This window comes from Emys orbicularis, chromosome 1 (genome assembly GCF_028017835.1).
Source record: "Emys orbicularis isolate rEmyOrb1 chromosome 1, rEmyOrb1.hap1, whole genome shotgun sequence".
In the NCBI taxonomy this organism is placed as follows: domain Eukaryota; kingdom Metazoa; phylum Chordata; order Testudines; family Emydidae; genus Emys; species Emys orbicularis.
In genome coordinates this window covers 145,428,948-145,450,164 of record NC_088683.1, presented here as the reverse complement: position 1 = coordinate 145,450,164, position 21,217 = coordinate 145,428,948, and the positions used below count along the sequence as shown (strand labels likewise).

The 21,217-nt window shown below is 51.0% G+C and overlaps 1 protein-coding gene across 1 annotated transcript in view; it reads left to right on the top strand.

Annotated features, from left to right (window-relative positions):
* The window catches only part of LOC135887217 (antigen WC1.1-like), a 47,544-nt gene extending 26,537 nt beyond the window's left edge, over positions 1-21,007 (top strand). Inside the window, exons 4-15 of the mRNA XM_065415024.1 lie at positions 494-811; positions 891-1,214; positions 5,494-5,799; positions 6,371-6,433; positions 6,520-6,834; positions 7,262-7,292; positions 7,664-7,806; positions 15,186-15,281; positions 17,880-17,963; positions 18,580-18,669; positions 19,877-20,020; positions 20,859-21,007. Of these exons, the coding sequence (XP_065271096.1) occupies positions 494-811; positions 891-1,214; positions 5,494-5,799; positions 6,371-6,433; positions 6,520-6,834; positions 7,262-7,292; positions 7,664-7,806; positions 15,186-15,281; positions 17,880-17,963; positions 18,580-18,669; positions 19,877-20,020; positions 20,859-21,007 (2,063 nt within the window). The remainder of the gene's footprint in view (positions 1-493; positions 812-890; positions 1,215-5,493; positions 5,800-6,370; positions 6,434-6,519; positions 6,835-7,261; positions 7,293-7,663; positions 7,807-15,185; positions 15,282-17,879; positions 17,964-18,579; positions 18,670-19,876; positions 20,021-20,858) is intronic.
* Positions 21,008-21,217: the final 210 nt, after the last annotated feature.

Sequence of the window (21,217 nt, the reverse complement as noted above, 5' to 3'; positions counted from 1 at the left end):
ACAATAACCTGTTCCTGACCATCATGATCCCTGCTTTTCCATTGGCCAAACTCCCTCAAGGCAAACTTGCCTAAATCATTCACAACCCACCTGCTAAGCGCTTGTGCAGACACCATTCACTGGCTTCCAGGCATTTAAGCCTGGATAAAGTGACTACAAACCTCAGCAGCCATTCCACCAGCACACACAGAGACTATTTTCCCAATCAGTAACCTGCAGGAATTCTCTCGCTCACTCATTTACAGGGTCTGCTGGCAAGTCCCGCTGGCAAACTCAGCGTGTTACAACAATCCTTATATCAGCTTCACTTAGAGATTCAAAAGAGAAAGTTTCTTCTGACAGGTTGTTCCATTTAACACTGTGACACATTCTGATCACTGGGTGATAACCTTCTTCTTTAGAAACAGTCCATAATTTCATGCACACTCTGTATTATTTCTACTGTATAACAGGGAGTGTTATTCAGTGTGTTTCCCATCTCTCCTGAGCCCAGGTCATTCTGAATCACTCAGACTGCTGAATGGAGAGAGCCGGTGTGACGGGAGAGTTGAGATTTCCCTCCGTGGTGTGTGGGGCAGAGTGCTGGATGACCAGTGGGACATGAATGATGCCAGCGTGGTGTGCAGGGAGCTCCAGTGTGGAGTCGCTGAGAAAGCTTATAACCCCCCTAAGTCTGAGCAAGGAACGGGCCCCATGGGGCTGAGAAGGGTCCAGTGTGCAGGAAATGAGACTCGTCTGACTCTCTGTGACAACTCCACGTCTGAGACAGCCCAAGCAGGAATCGCTGCGGATGTCGGTGTCGTTTGTTCAGGTGATTCATTTCCAAATCTCACAAACATTCTCTGTTGAGTAGGAAAATACGTATTAACAGCTGGGATCTATCCCCACAGGGAGCAGGCAGATCAGACTTGTGAATGGGACAGGTCGCTGTGCCGGGAGAGTGGAGATTTATTACAGCGGCAGTTGGGGGACAGTCTGTGATGATTTCTGGGACCTACCGGACTCCAGTGTCGTCTGCAAACAACTGGGATGTGGACGTGCCATCAATGCAACTGTCTCAGCTCATTATGGGGAAGGATCCGGGCAGATCTGGCTGGATGATGTGAACTGCTCTGGGAATGAATCCGATCTCTGGGCGTGTCCTTCCAGGGGCTGGGGCCAGCACAACTGCAGACACAAAGAGGACGCGGGAGTTCTCTGCTCAGGTCTGTTTTGTGAATGCTCTTGTGAGCTGAGTTACCAGGTGATTTAATGGAGGGGGCAGATGTTTAAGGAGATTGCTGAGAATGATACTTTCCCTGGCTGTCTCTGCCTCCCTTTCCCTTGTGTAACTACCTACCAGGCTCACCATTAGAAAGTCCTCAGCTCCCACCAGAGATATTGGAGATATTGCAAGATTTCCCTAATGTTAGAATGCTGCGTCTCAGGTATCTGAAGGAGACTGTATCATGGAAAGCAGTGACTGAAAAAGGATGTAGGGTCCTAGTGGAGAAATAACTGAACATGAGCTCCCAGTGCCCTGTGTGGTAAAATGGGGTAATGCGAACCTTAGATGTGTAAACAGAGGAGCAGAGAGTAGGAGTGGGGACTAAATTTTACTGTTGTGTGTGGCACTGGTGAGACAGATACTGGAATACTGTGTCCAATTCTGATGTCCACAAAAATTGGAAAGGGAGCAGAGATGAGCCACAAAAGTGATGTGATGGCTTGAATAAAAGCCTTATGGTGAGAGATTTCAGATGCTGAATCTGTTTAGCTTATCAAAATGATCAAGAGGTGACTTGATTACAGTGCATAAGTTTCTCCACAAGGAGAACATACCACTTACTAAAGGGCTCTTTAATCTAATGGAGAAAGGCAGAACAAGAGTCAATGGCTGGAAGCTGAAACCAGACAAATTCACATCAGAAATAAGGCCCAGGTTTTTAACAGGGAGGGTGATTAACCATCAGAACAAACTACCAGGGAAATGGTGCATTCTGCATCTCTTGAAGTCTTCCTGTCTAGACCGGATGCCTTTCTGGAAGCGATGCTTACATCATACTCAAGTTATTAGGCTCTATGCAGCTGTTTTACAGAAGGTCAAACTATTTGATCTCATGATCCCTGTCACGCTGTCTGGAGTGGCTCACAGCTCTGAGTGCCCACCTCCGGGAGAATGATGAAAAACAAGGCAATACCCCAAACTGGTGGTGCGTTCGACAAGTCGATATCACCAAGACAGTAACAGATGTGAACTCCTGAACCAATGTTCCTTCTAATTTTTTACATCCATGTGCAGAATGAATTTTGTTATGTGCACCAGTATAGAGGTGATGTGTGGCGGGGGTGGGGCCGAGGGGTTCAGAGTGTGGGAGGCAGCTCAGGGCTGGTGCACAGGGTGGCGGTGCACAGGGTGAGGGCTCTGGCTGGGGATGCAGGCTTTGGGGTGGGGCCAGGGATGAAGGGTTTGGGGTTGTGAGGGGCTCAGGGCTGGGGCAGAGGGTTATAGTGTTGGGGCTGAGGGCTCTGGTTAGGGGTGAGGGCTGTGGGGTGGGCCCAGAGATGAGGGGCTCAGGATGCAGGAGGGGGCTCAGGGTGTGGGAATAGAGTTGGAGTATGTGGTGGGTGAGGGCTCTGGCTGGGGGTGTGGGCTATGGGGTGGGGCCATGGATGAAGGGTTTGGGGTGCAGGCTGCCCTGGGGCTGTGGCAGGAAGAGAGGACTCCCCCCAGCCTTCTCCTGCTGCAGCAGCTTGTGGCCAGGGGAAAGGCACCTCTTTCCCCGCTGCGGCAGCTCCAGGATCAGGAGAGAGGAACCTCTCCCTGGCCACGACAGATCCAGGGCTGGGGCCAGGGGAGAGGTGCCTGTCCCCGGCTGCAGCAGCTTCAGGGCTGGGGAAGTGATGCCAGTAGCGTAGCTAGTGGGGTGCAGGGGAAGCAGACGCTTCCCCTCACCACATTTTCCAAAAGAGGCGCCTTAGGTTACTATGGCGCCAGTGGGCGGGGCCCAGCCCACGCTCCGCTCTGAAGCTTGGCCTGCCGGCCCGCGCTGAATTCCTGCAGGCAAGGGGGGGACAGGGGCTGGTCAATGCGGTGGGGTGGCGCGGCACCAGGCAGAAAAAGCGGAAAGCGGCGGCACTAGCAACTGCAGCAGCGGGGCTGGTACTGGGAGCAGCATGGAGCGGCCGTGAGAGGTGGGTGCGGGCGGCCCGACTCCCCCTGCCTGGGGCTCCCCTCGCCCACCGCGGGCTCCTCCTCTGCAGTGCTTCCCGCCGCGGGGCTGGGGCTCTCCCGGGGCTCTGCCCTGCACGCGTCCAGCACACCCGGGGCTGCTCCTGCCTCCCTGGGCTGGCCCCATATCCCCTCTACCAGGGGGCAGGGGTCCTGCTGCAGCTTGCGCCCCTCCGCCTCCTCCGTGGGGCAGGTAGCCCCAGGGGGTTGAGGCCGTGCCACCCCTTCCCCAGCTTCCCCCTCAAGGCTCCAGCAGCCCCCGCACTGCCCTGCTGGGCCTGTTCAGCCCTCAGCCCCAGCAGGGGGCTAACCTGGGATGGGGTTCGCGCCTGGCGTGCTCTGTGCTTGGGGCGAGGCGGAGATGGAGGAGCGCCGCCGCCGCCTCCTCAAGGCCAAGCGCGGCCGCAGAGACCCAGCGGGACCCCGCGCCCTCCCCAGTTGGGGAAGAGACTGAGAGTCCCTCCCCTTCGGCCTGGACAGGAAGATGAGTGACCGAGCGCATGCTGGGCGCTTGGCCCGGGGCCCAGTGCCCCATCCCACTACCCGGTGCCCCCCGCAACACCCCATCTCCCCTGGTGCCCTGCCCGGTGCCCTCCAGGGCCCACCAGGCAGATGGCACCAGGTCCTGCCCTCATGCAACCTGCCCCTACTGTGCAGGTGCAGGGGGCGGCTCGGCCCAGGGGGAGCCGCAGCAAAGCCCCGCCCGGAGCTGGTGCAGGAGACGAGTGGGGCTCTCAGCCAAGGCTCCGGCATCAGCCTGCAGCGGGGAGTGGAGCCACACCCCCGCCGGCTCGGCTCAGCCCATCCCCGCTCTTAAAGGGACACGGACCCCACCATGGCTCGGCCCGGCCCGGGGCACGTGGGAGTGTCAGGGTGCATGCCGGGGGCTCCCGGGTGCCTGCAGGACCCTGGCAATAGATGGGTCTGGAGGAGCCAGCCAAAGGGGGGGGGGGGGGCACGGAGCGGCCGGAGGAGGAGCCAAGGGGGGCGTGGCCAGAGGAGGAGGCAAGGGGGGGGCGCCTTTTTTATGTTTGCTCCCCCTGCTCTTAAAACCTGGCTATGCCACTGAGTGGTGCCTCTCCAGTCCAGGCCCCTGTGGCTCCGTGCCTACGGGGCCCTTGATATCCTGCTCTGCGGCCATGTGGCCGCACAACTTAGAGGCAATGTAGTCCTGATTCACTATATCTATCTTCCCATGGCGTCACAGACAGTCCCCTTAGACTCTCTAGCCTATCTTGTCACACAGACAAACTGGACTTAGTGAATTGGTCACTTACACCAAAAATCACACCACATTCAGGTTGATTCCAGTCCCAAGAGGCCAGTCACTTATCCCAGATCAGTTGGTACCCTGATTCTTACACCAAAGACAATGCCTGTAGCCAATCCTGTAATAAACTATATGCAGGTTTATTGACTAGGAAAAAGAAATAAACAGGTTATTTACAGGTTAAAGCAAAAAATCATCTAAACACAAATGAGTTACCATTTACATCCTAGCAGTGACAGAGTTGTAGTGATCTGTCAATTCCAAATGTCCTTCAGCGCTGACCCAGGGGTAACCCCTTGGGGTCTCTGGCTTCAGTTTGGTGTCTCTAGCCCTGTCACAGTTCAAACAGCCAAAAAGATGAACAATCTTCACATCTATTATTTTTATTTCCCCCTTCCAGCCTTCAAAGCGATGGGATGAGGCCTTCTGCATGTACTACATGCAGGGGATGGATGGGGGGATCATTCCCGTGCCTGAGTTCACAAGTTCAGAGCAAACATTTTCAGTTATAAAGCAAAACTTACATATTTTCTTGTAGCATGGACCACAGAGATTACAAGTGAGATTAATGCCTGCAGCAACTAACCATCATTTCATAGAATCTAAGCACAAAATACATTCTTACAAGACTAATACCTGTTCTGAGCAAAACTAACATACAGGTGACCTGATCTGGTCTCCAGCTGTGAGATTGTCAATTCTCAGCTGCAGCCTGGGCAAGAGCTGGCATCTGGCCTGCCAATGTCACAATCCTTCCCGGCCTTTATCTAGTACAATCTGAATGTAGCTGCTGGTAAATGGTGGCCTTCCAGAGATGCCCACTGTATTTCTAAGGGGCATGTGGTGTGCAAAAGAGTCTCTCATTCTTGGAGTGGTTCTCTAGCAGGAGCTCCTGCAGAATGATGCACAGGATCATTAGCAATTGCCGAGATTTCACTCTTCACACCCCAGTTCATTTCAGAATCAGATGATTTAAATTCCCTTTTTTTGCCTTTCCTTCTAGAATTCACAGATCTGAGGCTGGTGAGTGACAGTGACTGTGCTGGGCGGCTGGAGGTTTTCTACAATGGGACATGGGGCAGTGTTTGCTCCAATCAGATGTCTGGAGTCACCCCAGCAATTGTCTGCAAACAACTGAACTGTGGGGATGGAGGGCAGATTGCAAGAGACTTTGAATATGGAGCAGGTTCTGGTCCCACGTGGCTGGACCATGTTGCATGCAGTGAGCAGAACAGCTCCCTCTGGCAGTGCCCGTCAGAGCCCTGGAATCCAAAGTCATGTGATAACCGAGCAGAAGAGACCCATATTTCTTGCACTGGTAATTCTGAAACTACCTGCATGCGCGCGTGCAAACACACATATACGTGATGTGTTCAATTAATTGAAGGGTTAGGATAGAACTTGTTGTTGTTCACATCTCAGTGTAGGCAGATGTAAATTCTCAACACAAGATACAAACATATTTTCATGATGTTTTATAGCAATAAGCATTTGTCTGATTAACAACAAACATGGAAATTAATCAATTAATTATAAAAGAGACCAGTGTTATACAGTGTGATAAGGTAGTGTGAGATCCTAGAAAAGCCTCTCCCTAGAGACCGTCATTAGGCAGCTCTGTGGTTATTAATCCTTTTGGGATGAACAATCAGAGATGGGCCCAGGCTGTGCAGTTTGGGTCAGAACTGGAATCCTGCACAAGTCTATGTGCATGTCAGCCTGTGTGTCTGAGTAACAGCTGAATAGCAAATTAATTAGATATTAAATGACCCAGAGTTCACATTTCAGTTCATACAGTGCTGAAATTAGGGGTTTAAAATACAGACAAATTCTACTCCCACATCACACACACAACCCAGTGCATTCACCACAGCTTTTTCTCTCCATAGGAAAAAAAGCAAAACCAACTCAGACCCTGTTTACCGAGTGCCCAAACGCTCCAAGCTGCACAGGTATCTCTGCTTCTCACTGTCTCCCTCTTGGTCCCTAAGGACTTTCCCAGCTGTCCCAGTAACATGTGAGGTTTCTGCATTTCCAGACCAGGAGAAGTTACGTGTCGTGGGAGGAGAGGACAGATGCTCGGGGAGAGTGGAGGTTTGGTACCGTGGCTCCTGGGGAACAGTTTGTGATGATTCCTGGGACATGGCGGATGCTAATGTTGTGTGTAAACTACTGGGCTGTGGATCTGCTGTATCTGCCCCGGGCGAGGCTGCATTCGGTGAGGGGACTGGTCCCATCTGGGTGGAGAAGGTGAACTGCAGAGGGACAGAGTCATCTCTCTGGGACTGTCCTGCCAAGCCCTGGGGTGAGAGCAACTGTGGTCATAAGGAAGATGCTGCTGTGAATTGCTCAGGTGAGTGACAGGAGATGTTTCTGCTACATGCTGTAATTTTCAGGGAGGACGATGGATCAGCCTCTGCCCCCCTATCCCTTTGGTCCCAGACCAGGCCCTCCCATCTCCTGTGTGCAGGAGCATCATGGATGCTGTGGGGTGGAACCTTTGTGGGGTCAGATTGGCTCAGGCATCAGCCCACATAGCCCCCGTATCCATCACCGGCCCCAGTGTGCTGGTTTGTTACTAGAGTCCTCATCGCTGCACAGAGCACAAGGGACTTGGGCCCTAAATCACTAACAAACAGGCCCTGTGCAGCTGTGAGGGAGTTTGTGGACATGACAGCTGGAGACAACCAGGGACTCTCAGAGGTGAGGTTCCCCCCAGGAACAAACACGTCACCTCCCCCTCGCTCCAGACTCCACCTCTCCTCCCTTTCTCTTTGCAGGTGTGACAGAGAGGACAGATTTTCCAAATACCCCAGTTAAAGCATCCCCCTCCTCCCATCAAGGGTTAAATTTCCCTGGTGCTGGGTCACAGAGGAGGAGCTGCAAGCTGCAGCCTGAGGGAAGGAGCTCCTTTCCATGGCCTGTGACATCTGAGGGGGAATGACACCTGGGAGCTGCAGGCCCTGCTGAGCCAGAGGATTCCTGTCTTCTGGCTCCAGCTGACAGGGGAGGGCTCATGATTTAAACAGCAGCCTGTGAGCTGCCCCCATAGCGCACAGACTGTCCCAGCTCATTACCCTGCTGTCCTGGGCCGTGCAATGAGTGACTGGGGAGCTCCCCAGGTCCCCCTCCCTCCCCCGAATCTCACAGGATAATCTCTCCTTGTCGCATGTTCATTTCCATCCAGGTCCCCCGCGACGCCCTCCGACCGACAGTGGGAGAGTCACGGTGCCCCTGATCATCTGCATTATCCTGGGGGCCCTGCTCTGCCTGGTCTTAATCATCCTGGGGGCGCAGCTGCGAAGTGCCAGGGCACAGCGCAGAGGTGGGTGCTGATTGGTGTCACTGTGTGAAATGCCTCTGCAATAGCAGGGGAGCTGCAGGTGTCAGGGTGAGGGGTGATACCGGGCTGGGTGGGGTGGACGAGGGTGCCTAACTCCTCTCTCATTTAATATTTCATTAACTGTCTGGCAGTGGGACAGCCCAGCCATGAAATCTGGAGATGATGCTAGCTAGGGACCTTTACAGTTTCAGAGAATCTGCATCTGTATCCCCGCCCCCTCCGGTGATCCACTCCAGGAGTGCCCACTCAGGCCTCCTGCCGTCACCAGTCTCTGGGTGGGAACCCCCTGTCCCACCTCCTTGTGGCCAGGAGTTTTTAATACTGCACCCCCCCCCGACTTCCACTGTGATACCCCCAGCAAACCAGTCTGCCTACAGGCCAGCCCCCATGCTGTGCATTCTCCCCAAGGGCTATGAGCAGTGCATTGCCAGCAGTTACAAGTCACCACCCAACTCTCTCTCAGCAAACTACACCTTATTCCTAGGATAAAAGTATGACACAGAAAACATTAAAAACAATAAAAATTCCTCCACACTTGCTGAACATACATGAATTCACCCGTCTTCCTCATGGGCAGCCTGATAGACCAACGTCCCTCCAACTATTCAGTGTTGGGATCCCCGTGGACAGAAGGTCCTGCCCATTTGCTGAATCAAAATGAAGGCCCTGAGTCTGTTTAAACTCAGCCTTTCATACCAGAAGTCTTTCTTTGTCTCTTGGTCTCTGGTAACCCAGTTTGGACCAGTCTGTATAAACCACCCTGAAGTTGTACCTTTCTGGAGTTGTTTACAATCTCAGGCCTGGTCTACACTACGAGTTTAGGTCGACTTTAGCCGCGTTAAATCGAATTAAGCCTGGACACGTTCACACGACGAAGCCCTTTCTTTCGACTTAAAGGGCCCTTTAAACCAGTTTCTTTACTCCACCTCCGACGAGGGGATTAGCGATAAAATCGGCCTTAGGGGGTCGGAATTGGGGTAGTGTGGACGGAATTCGACGTTATTGGCCTCCGGGAGCTATCCCACAGTGCTTCATTGTGACCGCTCTGGACAGCACTCTCAACTCAGATGCACTGGCCAGGTAGACAGGAAAAGCCCCACGAACATTTGAATTTCATATCCTGTTTGCTCAGCGTGGAGAGCACAGGTGACCACGCAGAGCTCATCAGCACAGGTAACCGTGATGGAGTCCCAGTATCGCAAAAGAGCTCCAGCATGGACAGAACGGGAGGTACGGGATCTGCTCGCCATATGGGGAGATGAATCAGTGCTGGCTGAACTCCGAAGCAGTAAACGAAATGGCAAAATATTAGAAAAGGTCTCCAAGGCCATGAAGGAAAGAGGCCATAACAGGGACGCACAGCAGTGCCGCGTGAAAATTAAGGAGCTAAGGCAAGCCTACCACAAAGCCAGAGAAGCAAACGGAAGGTCCGGGGCTGAGCCGCAAACATGCCGCTTCTACGCGGAGCTGCATGCCATTCTAGGGGGTGCAGCCACCACTACCCCAACCGTGTGCTATGACTCCCTCACTGGAGAAACACACAGGGAAGAGGGTTCGGAAGAGGAGAATGGAGGAAATGTAGATAGCTCACAGCCGCAAGGAAGCGGAGAAACCAGTTTCCCCAACAGCCAGGATATGTTTGTCACCCTGGACCTGGAACCAGTAACCCCCGAACTCACCGAAGACCCTGAGGGCACACAGGGGACCTCTGGTGAGTGTACCTTTGTAAATATTACACATGGTTTAAAAGCAAGCGTGTTTATTGATTAATGATTAATTTGCCCTGGCAATTGCGGCCAGTACAGCTACTGGAAAAGTCTGTTAAAGTGTATGGGGATGGAGCGGAAATCCTCCAGGGACATCTCCAGAAAGCTCTCCTTCATGTACTCCCAAAGCCTTTGCAAAAGGTTTCTGGGGAGGGCTGCCTTATCCCGTCCGCCATGGTAGGACACTTTACCACGCCAGGCCAGTAGCACGTAGTCTGGAATCATTGCATAACAAAGCATGGCAGCGTATGGTCCCGGTGTTTGCTGGCAAGCAGACAACATCCATTCCTTATCTCTCTTTGTTATCCTCAGGAGAGTGATATCATTCACGGTCACCTGGTTGAAATGGGGTGATTTTATTAAGGGGACATTCAGAGGTGCCCTTTCCTGCTCTGCTGAACAGAAATATTCCCCGCTGTTAGCCACGCGGTGGGGGGAGGGGTGAAGTGATCATCCCAGAGAATTGGGTGTGGGGGAGGGGAATTAGTTGGGTTTGTGCTGCATGTTAACCCTGAAACCGCAGCCCCTCCTTTTACATTGCAAACCCATTTTAAATGGCCAACCCAATGGGTGCTTGGTATGGTAAATGAGAGCACTACTGTTTGAAATCATTCCCACATGTTAAGAAGGTTAAAAAAGCCAAAAGACTGTGTCTTACCATGGCTGTCTGCAAGCTGAAATCTGTGGCCTGGCAGTGCGTGAGTGATCTCTCACACCAAACCGGCAGGCCCTCAATATAAGAGGAAAAATGCGACCTTGTAACGAAAGCACATGTGCTGTGTAATGTGAACAGCAAAATTTAACGTGAAAGAGTATACCCATTGTTCTCTAAAATGTGTCTTTTTTAACCACCTCTCCCTTCTCCTCCACCAGCTGCAAATCTTTCTCCTTCACAGAGGCTAGTGAAGATTAGGAAGAGGAAGCGAAGGACACGTGATGACATGTTTACAGAACTACAGACTGCCTCCCACGCTGACAGAGCACAGCAGAATGCGTGGAGGCAGTCAATGACTGATTATAGAAAGGCCCAATATGAACGAGAGGAGAGGTGGCGTGCTGAATCGCGGGATGAACAGAGCAAGTTGCGGGCTGAAGATGATAGGTGGCGTCAGCTTGCAGACAGAAGGCAAGAGTCGATGCTCCGGCTGCTGGAGCATCAAACTGATATGCTCCAGCGTATGGTTGAGCTGCAGGAAAGGCAGCAGGAGCAGAGACCGCCACTACAGCCCCTGTGTAACCAACAGCCCTCCTCCCCAAGTTCCATAGCCTCCTCTCTCAGACGCCCAAGAACACGGTGGGGGGGCCTCCGGCCACCCAGTCACTCCACCCCAGATGATTGCCCTAGCATCAGAAGGCTGGCCTTCAATAAGAGTTAAAGTTTTAAACTGCAGTGTGTCCTTTTCCTTCCCTCCTCCCCCACCCATCCCGGGCTACCTTTGCAATTATCCCCTAGTTGTGTGATGAATTAATAAAGAATGCATGAACGTGAAGTAACAATGACTTTATTGCCTCTGCAAGTGGTGGTCGCAGGGGGGAGGGTAGGGGAGGGTGGGGTGGTTGGTTTACAGGGAAGTAGAGCTAACTGGGTGGGGGGGGAGGGGCGGAGGGTTCATCAAGGAGAAACAAACAGAAGTTTCACACCGTAGCTTGGGCATCACAAAACTGGTTTTCAAAGCTTCTCTGATGCGCACCGCGCCATGCTGTGCTCCTCTAACCGCCCTGGTGTCTGGCTGCGCGTAATCAGCGGCCAGGCGATTTGCCTCAACCTCCCACCCCGCCATAAATGTCTCCCCCTTACTCTCACAGATATTGTGGAGCGCACAGCAAGCAGCAATAACAATGGGGATATTCTTTTCGCTAAGGTCTGAGCGAGTCAGTAAGCTGTGCCAGCGCGCTTTTAAATGCCCAAATGCACATTCCACCACCATTCGGCACTTGCTCAGCCTGTAGTTGAACAGGTCCTGACTCCTGTCCAGGCTGCCTGTGTAGGGCTTCATGAGCCATGGCATTAAGGGGTAGGCTGGGTCCCCAAGGATCACGATAGGCATTTCAACATCCCCAACGGTTATTTTCTGGTCCGGGAAGAAAGTCCCTTCCTCCAGCTTTCGAAACAGAGCAGACTGCCTGAAGACGCGAGCATCATGTACCCTTCCCGGCCAGCCCACGTTGATGTTGGTGAAACGTCCCTTGTGATCTACCAGGGCTTGCAGCAGCATTGAAAAGTACCCCTTGCGGTTTATGTACTCGGTGGCTTGGTGCTCCGGTGCCAAGATAGGGATATGGGTTCCGTCTATGGCCCCACCACAGTTTGGGAATCCCATTGCAGCAAAGCCATCCACTATGGTCTGCACGTTTCCCAGAGTCACTACCCTTGATATCACCAGGTCTCTCATTGCCCTGGCAACTTGGATCACAGCAGCCCCCACAGTAGATTTGCCCACTCCAAATTGATTCCTGACTGACCGGTAGCTGTCTGGCGTTGCAAGCTTCCACAGGGCTATGGCCACTCGCTTCTCAACTGTGAGGGCTGCTCTCATCTTGGTATTCTGGCGCTTCAGGGCAGGGGAAAGCAAGTTACAAAGTTCCATGAAAGTGCCCTTACGCATGCAAAAGTTTTGCAGCCACTGGGAATCGTCCCACACCTGCAGCACGATGCGGTCCCACCAGTCTGTGCTTGTTTCCCGGGCCCAGAATCGGCGTTCCACGGCATCAACCTGCCCCAGGAACACCATGATTTCCACATTGCTGGGGCCTGTGCTTTGTGAGAGGTCTATGTCCATGTCCATTTCCTCATCACTCTCGTGGCCGCGCTGCAATCGCCTCCTCGGCTGGTCCCGGTTTTGCTTTGGCATGTCCTGGCTCTGCATATACTCCAGGACAATGCGCGTGGTGTTCATAGTGCTCATAATTGCCGCGGTGATCTGAGCGGGCTCCATGATCCCAGTGCTAGCTATGGCGTCTGGTCTGAAAAAAGGCGCGAAACTAGTATCTGACGGACCAGGGGAAGGAGGGAGGGAGGGAGGGAGGGGCGAGTGACGACATGGCGTACAGGTACAGGGAATTAAAACCAAGAAAGGTGGCGTGCATCAGGGAGAAACACAAACAACTGTCACACAGAATGGCCCCCCCCAAAGATTGAACTCAAAAGCCTGGGTTTAGCAGGACGTTGATTTGACGGAGGGAGGGGGGAAGCAAATGAATACAGAACAAATCTATTTTTTACATCTTAAGACGACGGTGCAGCATGAATGATAGCCCTCGGCATCTTCTGGGTGCTTGGCAGCAAATACTGGGCGCTTGGCAGTAGCCTTCAGGCCTATTGCACGATCTGCTGCTCAGGGAAGACTGCTAACGTGCGATGAGCCAACAGGGCGCTTGGCAGAAAATGGCATACTACGACTGATAGCCATCATCGTCATTGTGAAGGCAGCAGGATGGGGGACTGGGGGACATACGGAGTTCCAGCCACTGCTGGACTGACCATGTCTGCCCAGGTGCCCATGATTGACAGCCACTGCTGTACAACGAGGACGGTTACCAGTCGTAATAAACCATCTACTGCCAAAAGGCAAAAGGCAAGGGCTGGTGCAATGCAGCCCTATGGCTGCCAGCACCCAGATCGCCGATGAAGGCTACCAGTTATGCTGCACCGTCTACTGCCAAAAGACAGTTAGCTGCTGCTGCTGTGTAGCAATGCAGTCCCACGTCTGCCGGCACCCAGATGACATATGGTGACGGTGAGCTGAGCTGAGCGGGCTCCATGCTTGCCGTGGTATGTTGTCAGCACAGGTAACCCAGGTAAAAAGGCGCGAATCTATTGTCTGCCGTTGCTGTGACGGAGGGGGAGGGGCCTGACGACATGTACCCAGAACCCCCCGCGACACTGTTTTGCATCATTCGGGCATTGGGATCTCAACCCAGAATTCCAATGGGCGGCGGAGACTGCGGGAACTGTGGGATAGCTACCCATAGTGCAATGCTCCGGAAGTCGACGCTAGCCTCGGTACTGTGGACGCGGTCCGCCGACTAGAGCACTTAGAGCATTTTATGTGGGGACACACACAATCGGCTGTATACAACCGATTTCTATAAAACCGGCTTCTATTAATTCCACCAAATTTCGTAGTGTAGACATACCCTCAGTGATTCACCTTAATCACACTCCCCCCCCCTCCAACAAACACACACACACACACACACACACACACACTCTCATTGTTTTTTCTTCCTTGAGGAGCTGTGGTAACCCTCCCATATGAAGTAGAACATAAACCATTCATAGCTTTAATACAGTGATTCCCAAAGATACTGCCTGGAATTTCAGTATCTGTCCCAGGGAGGGGTTCAGAATATCATGAGAGACATCATGGAAAAGGGACCTAGAGAAATTGGAAATATTTTCAGGGGGGAAAAGTGTATAAAAATAGAGCTGTGGTAAATAGTTGTGAAGAGAGTGATCCAGTAGAAAAGACAATCTTAGTGCAGGAAAGGAGCATTATACTGTATTGTACTGAAAGCTGGCACTTGTAGGGGATTTTACTTCTATAAAACAGTATACATACATTAGCTAGCAGCTCCATTGCAAGAAGATAGAGGACGGGATCGCCATCAACATACACGTAACATTCACAACTTTGCAGTAAGACAATGACTATAATCAGACCTCATGGTTCAGGGCTTCAGCCGGTTGCCTGCAGGGGTCAGGAAGGAATCTGGGAAACTCCCATATTTGTGTTTTGTTTTGCTTTGTTGTGTTTCTTGCCCTGCTCTGAAGCATCAGACATTAGCTACAAAGGGATATGTGACACTGGATAGGCTGGACCAGTCCTCTGAGGTGGTATAGAGAAAGCTCTTTCTAAGATATCTGGCTGGTGTGTCTTTTCCACATGCTCAGTGTCAAACCGATTGCCAGATTTGGGGTCAGGAAGGAATTTTCCCCTAGGTCAGACTGGCAAAAAGGGACCTTGGGGGATTTTCGTCTTCCTCTGAACCATGGAGCATGGATCGCCTGCCAGGATTATCTAGGCATCTCTCACCTAGTCAATTCCCTGCCATTGCGGGGGCCTTGGGCATTGGTGGTACCTTCGTCGCTCCTGATTTCTGCCTGTCGCACACAAGAGTTTATTCTGCTGAGGACTGAAATGCTTTAGTCTAAGTGCATCTTTGGGCTCAAACCTAGGGGTATCTGGGTGAAATGCAGTGGCCTGTGTTATACAGGAGGTCAGACTAGATGTTCTAATGGTCCCTTCTGGCCTTAAACTCGATGGGAAAAAAAAGATAAACACCAGCGTGGGGGAAGAATTATTTAAGCTGCTCCAAAGGGGAATAGCCCGGAATAATGGGATGAGATTAAAAAGGGAACATTTAAGATGAATGTGAGGAAGCTTCCTGACAGCGAACTAACCCTGGGAACCATCATCAAAGGGCTGTTGTGGAAAGAAACCCTGTCACCTGGCTCATTTAAATTCCAGCAGTGGGAATGTGCTGTAGGGTTCAGGCTCGCACTGGGCCTGAGGGGGAGGGGATGAATGATCCCATAGTGTTTCCCATCTCTGTTTTCAATGACCCTCTGCAAACCCTGACCTTTGTTTTCAGGTTCCAGAAGACCCTTGGATCCCTTCTCTGAGGCTGTGTATGAGGAGATTGATTATAACCTGATGAGAGAGAAGCAGGAGATGTTCAGTCGCTCAGGTCTGTGTGTCTCACTCTTAACAGGGAGCAGCTATCTAATGCCCTTTCCATCTGAGGCCCTGACCCAGAGTTCAATCACTGCAGCTTCAGCCCTGTGAACTTGTCATTGGAGCTCGGCACAAGTCTTCATTACAAAATGTTGTGGTGAAAAATTCAGATCAAGAGACACCGAAACATTTCACAAATTCCTGTCAATTTCACCCAGTTGTTCCAAATACAGTAACTCCTCATTTAACGTTGTAGTTATGTTCCTGAAAAATGCGACTTTAAGTGAAATGATGTTAAGCGAATCCAATTTCCCCATAAGAATTAAAGTAAATGAGAGGGTTAGGTTCCAGGGAAATTTTTTTCACCAGACAAAAGACTATAGTGTATGTGTGTGTATATATATATATATATATATATATATATATATATATATATATACATATATACACACACACACAGTATAAGTTTTAAACAAACAATTTAATACTGGTACACAGTGATGATGATTGTGAAGCTTGGTTGAGGTGGAGGAGTCAGAGGGTGGGATATTTCCCAGGGAATGCCTTACTGCTAAATGATGAACTAGCAATTGGCTGAGCCAGGGCCGGCTCCAGGCACCAGCAAACCAAGCAAATGCTTGGGGTGGCACAATTACAGGGGCGGCATTTTTGCTTTGGCAATTGTGCTCTCTGAGCTCTTTTTTTTTGTTTGCTTTTGCTTGGGCAGCAAAACACATACCTGGGCTGAGCCCTCAAGGGTTAACTCTCACATTCTACAAGGCAGCAGGAAAGGAGGGAGGGCAGACAGGGACAGAGACACATACCCTGTGTGTGTGTGAGAGAGAGAGAGAGGGGTGCACATTTCCCCTTTAAGTATGAAGAGTGGGGTCAGAAGTACACTGCCTTGTTAATTAGATCAGACAGCTGAGACCCAACCGCAGCTGTTTCTGCTGCTGCCTGGAAGCTCCCTCTGTCGTGTGTCCCCCCTGCTCTATGGAAGATGGGGTAAGCAGGGTGCAGGAGCAGGAGGGAGGGGGACACCCTGACATTAGGCCCCATCTTCTTCCCCTCCCCCCCCATACAGCACGCAGGAGTCTCGGGGAGCAGCTCCAAGGCAGAGGGCAGGAGCATCACATGGCAGTGGGGGGAGGGACACAGCTGAACTGCAGGCAGCTGCTGCACAGGGAACTTAGGGGAGTGGAGAGCTGATGGGGGGCTGCTGGTCCACCCTGGTTCCAAGCCCCCACCAGCTAGCTCCACCGGGCTGCTCTTCCTGCAAGTAGTGGACAAAGCAGGCGGCTGCCAAATGACGTTAGAAGGGAGCATTGCACAGCTTTAAATGAGCATGTTCCCTAATTGATCAGAAATGAAACAACATTAACCGGGACGACTTTAAATGAGGAGTTACTGAAATGAAATGTTCTTTGTGTACAACACTAAAGAAAACATTTGTTTTTTCAATTTGATAGTATTTTTCCATTAGAAATTTCCTTTAATTTCATCTATAAAAACAAACAAACAAAAATTAACTAATGTCCAAAAGAACACCAAATGGTTTCAGTCAAAATTAAACTTTTTTTTTTTTACTATTGCATTTGCCAAAACTTAAAGTCATTTTTGGCTCAACTCAAAAGAATGTTGGGTTTTGGTTTTTTTGTTTTTGTTTTTTCCCCCCAATTGCCAGAGAACCAAACCATCTTTCCCCCCCCCACACACACTCTAGCTGTGGGAGCTGGGTCTGTGGTGAGACCAGCAATTACTCATACAGACTGAGGGAGATGGGTTTCCTTCCCACCATATACTGAGTCTCCCAATTCTAGGGACAGTTAATGTCACTCTGCCTATCCTGCAGCCTTGGAGTGTAACCAGTTATGGGTCAGGAAAGCGACTGTCTGGGGCCAGGCTAAACTATAATTTGAAAACTGCCCTGGAGCATTGGCGCAGGAAATGTTCTGTGCCCCCCTCCTACCGCAGCCACTGGCCTGCTGGGTCGGCTCCCTCCTGCCCCCGGAGCAGAGAGATCAGCCCAGGAGAGCCTCATGACTTTGAGTCACGGCCCTTTTATCCTTTGTGCCATTTTCTCTCAATGTCTGATGGGAACGTCCTGCCCAAGGGCTGTGCTGTGGTGGGGCTCTGGGAACATGCTCAGGGCATCTCCCAGCATCACTGCCAAGATGGTTACAGTGAATCACAGACTCTGCTCTGGGCTTGTTTTGGCCTAATCTGGAAACACCACAGAGAGCTGATCGACTGATTCATGGGGGAGGCAGGTTTACCCTTAAGAAGGAGGAGTCCCCTCTGTGGATGAGGAGGCCAGGACCATTGTGGAACTTCCCTGGACCAGGAGCCAGAGATGTGCCCTTCATTCACCCCAGTATATTTCAGGTCTGATTGTATCATCCCCTCAGTCACATTTACCACAGTAACATTGAGATTTCTCTTGGGGAGTCTGTGTCAGCCTCTCACCGCTCAGAGTCGCTGTGAGTTACCATCTCCTGTAGAAGAAGGAATAGACCGAGACTGGAAATCCTGCTCCTGGCCCCGGATATGTTCCCAGTCCCACAGTTCTGCTGTTCTCACTGTGATGAATTTCTGGTTCTCGTCTCTCCAGTCTCCTATTCAGATGACTCAGTGACGAAGCTGCAGTATTACACCGGAGACAGCGAGGGGGAAAATGATCCTGGATCAGAACAAGGTAACGGGGGAGGGGCAGACTCAGGCTGAGAGACCCAAATCTGGGCAGAGAACAGAATTTCTATGACACTTTCTGCAATCGCAGCCATTTCTCCTCACACGGTTCCCATTGTACACAGTCGGGTCTAATCCCATTGAACAGGATTTCTGTCAGAATCTCAGGATGGGAACATGTGACCATCTCCTGAGCACACACCCCTGGGAGTGGCTCCCAGTGACCTCCTCAGGTGAGGAGCTGGAGCAGACGGGTCAGTCTCTTTGGGTGGAAGGTGTCAATGCCCAGCAGGGCTCAACACACATCCCGCGAGAGATATGAGAAGATTGTCCTGTGTTATAATTACAGATGGGTTCAGCCCAACTCACTGATCCAAACCCACCAGAATTTTAGGGGAGGGGGAATTTGCAGATTCTGACCCCAGCTCTGGATCTCAGTTTTGGGGCTGGCACCTGTCACTATAACAGGCTGAAGCAAAATCCTAGATCTGAACTTCCTGGCCTGGGCCCATCTCTAATTATAAATGGGGTGGCATAAACTGAGCAGCTGTAGTTATAAGCACCACCTGTGCTGAAGAGACGCTGCTGGTGCCATGGGCTGAGTGTGGTGTTTGCTCTTCCAGAGGGAGCTTCCCCGGAGGGGTCTCAGTTGGATTACGATAACGTGGAGGAGCCTGCCTTGAACGACGACCCCCAGACTCCAGGCGGCCGAGGTGAGCAGTGAATCTGCCTCCTGGAACCAACGTCACCCTGACTGAAAACTAACTTTTTCAGGGGAGGGATAGTGGTATGCTAGATAGAGGCAATGCTCAGTGGTTTGAGTATTGGTCTGCTAAACCCAGGGTTGTGAGTTCAATCCTTGAGGGGGCCACTTAGGGATCTGGGGCAAAAATCAGTATGTGGTCCTGCTAGTGAAGGCAGGGGGCTGGACTCCTTGACCTTTCAAGGTCCCTTCCAGCTCTATGAGATAGGATATCTCCATTAATTTATTTAACTTTATTTCCCAGTAGGGACAATAGTGGTTTGTTAAGAAAACCACAAAAGTTCACCCACCAGTATTGTCTATTGGACTAATGCTGGGGGCACTGACCAGGTGCATTACAAGAGCTGTGTGGAGGTCCAGCGGTAGGGAAGCGTGTGATGTCCTAGGTCATGCCAGAGGCCCACTGAAGGGACTGAAGGAGCAGTTTGCTCAGGAGCTGCCCATGCTGTACTTGGCTCAGGTAAGTGCCCTGTGACCCTCACTGCCGTGTGCACTAGTGTTACTCACTATTTGTAAAGACAACGCACCGAAGCAGAGACCTTTACATAGCAGCAATGTTCCCTGCCAGCCTTTCCTGGTATGCAGCTATGGCAGCTTATATACATCTGTGTCAGACACGCTGTGACGGGAGAGTGGGTGGGACATAGAGATTTTACACCCACGGGTCAATGTCCCAACCTTATTAGCTGGCTCAGCTCCCAGTGGTGTCAGTACATTGGAGACTGATGGCAGGTTATGGGGTAAACATTATCAGGAGAACACATTGAAAAGACATTTTAAAATAATGTCGAATTTAGGAATCTGGAAACAAACTCAGGACAATTCCAAGCCATTTCTATTTGTAATTATTGTAATGAAATGCCTTGTGGAGCAATCCCTCTGGACTAGATCCCAGTCACCTCTTTCTAGAACTGCCCCTCCCCTGCTCATCTGGGAGCTCTAGGATCCTCTCAACCAGCTATTGAAATGTATCAAATCAATGTGATATGTAAAATCCCTCAATTTGAGGGTTCCAGAGGAGGGCTCCTCTTACCACCCTGAGGGTGGAAGTGCTGAGAGATCCCCAGGGACCAGTGAGGCTGGTGCATCTGCAGCTTGAACTTTAATTCTGTCTTCACTGTGAATATTCTCTTAATTACTTCACATCTTCATGTCAGATGCCCCTGTCCTGGCTGGAGATGTCCCAGGGGCTGGTTATGATGATGCCAGAGACATGTCTGACCGTGAAGATGACCCTGGTTTGGGGCAGAATGATGAGGAAGGCACTGGGGCGAGTGACAGGAACAGGGATTCACAGACAGGTGAGTTTGCACTTCACAGTGCGTCTACAGAATGGGATGGCTCGGAATGTGCATTACACAGCTAGGGAATAAACCTGGCCAACCCAATGCCTGTGGGGAAAAAAAAAACCTCTCCTTCTCTCCTTTCCCTCAAAGCAGAGGTTTCTGTGCTTGCAATGGTGACAGGAAAAGGGGAGTTCTTGCTGTGTACTACTTCGTGGTCAAAGCAGCAAAATCCCTCAATCTCTAGGTTCAAATCCTTGTGTGGCTGCCACACCCTGGATGTACTGGATTCCCACCAGTTTACTGTGCTTGTATCTTTTGGACAGAATCTTATAAACCAAAGTCCTGTTACTGATGCACAAATGTTAAAGAGCCTGTGACACTTCCTGTAAAAGTTGGGCTTTTCCCATTATCCTTGGCCAACATCTCCCCTCCCATCCCCACTATGTCATGAGCAGAGACACCACCAGCCTCCCTAAAGGAAGTGGAGTGGCGATCAAATATGCATTGCTTAGTACTTGATAAGAATAACGTGCTTATGTGTATGATTAGCTCAGAGTGAATTATACAATGTCCTTAAGTAAGATCTACTTCCTGGTAAGTGATTGGGTTTTATACATGAAGTGACAGGTGAATACAGTTCTCACTTGGCAACTATAAATGGTCTGGAAACCAAGGATTTTATTTCCAGAATATGTACAGAGATGGATTAAAACTTGTCATGGACCCAATGAGAAGAAGAAAGAGGGAACATTTTCTAACCCATACCAGAGAGTGAACTCCACCCTTGCTGTGCGGCCACACATAGCTATAAAATGGATCCACTGACTGTATGTGTCTCCCTTTGTATTTTCAGGTTGGAATCTGCACTCGCTAAGGAGTGAAGGTGTCTCTGGGATGGAGAAAGAAACCCTGTTCCTGCCTCCTGGAGACACAAGTTATGATGATGTGGGACATGGTGACTCTGGGGGATCAGTATCAGAACAATGTGATTGGACCAAATAACCGTGAGATGATGTAAAAGCTTTGCCTCTTTCTCTGAGAAATGCTCCCTCTGGCATGATGCCCAGAGACAGTAGATAGACAGAGCAGGGGTTTCTATAGAAGTTGTGTGAAGTTGCAGGAAATTCAAATCCGAGTAGGAAAAGGTTCACAAATTTCCTCTGTATAACTTCCCATTGATTGGCCAGGATGGAAGTTTCCTGATTTTTTATC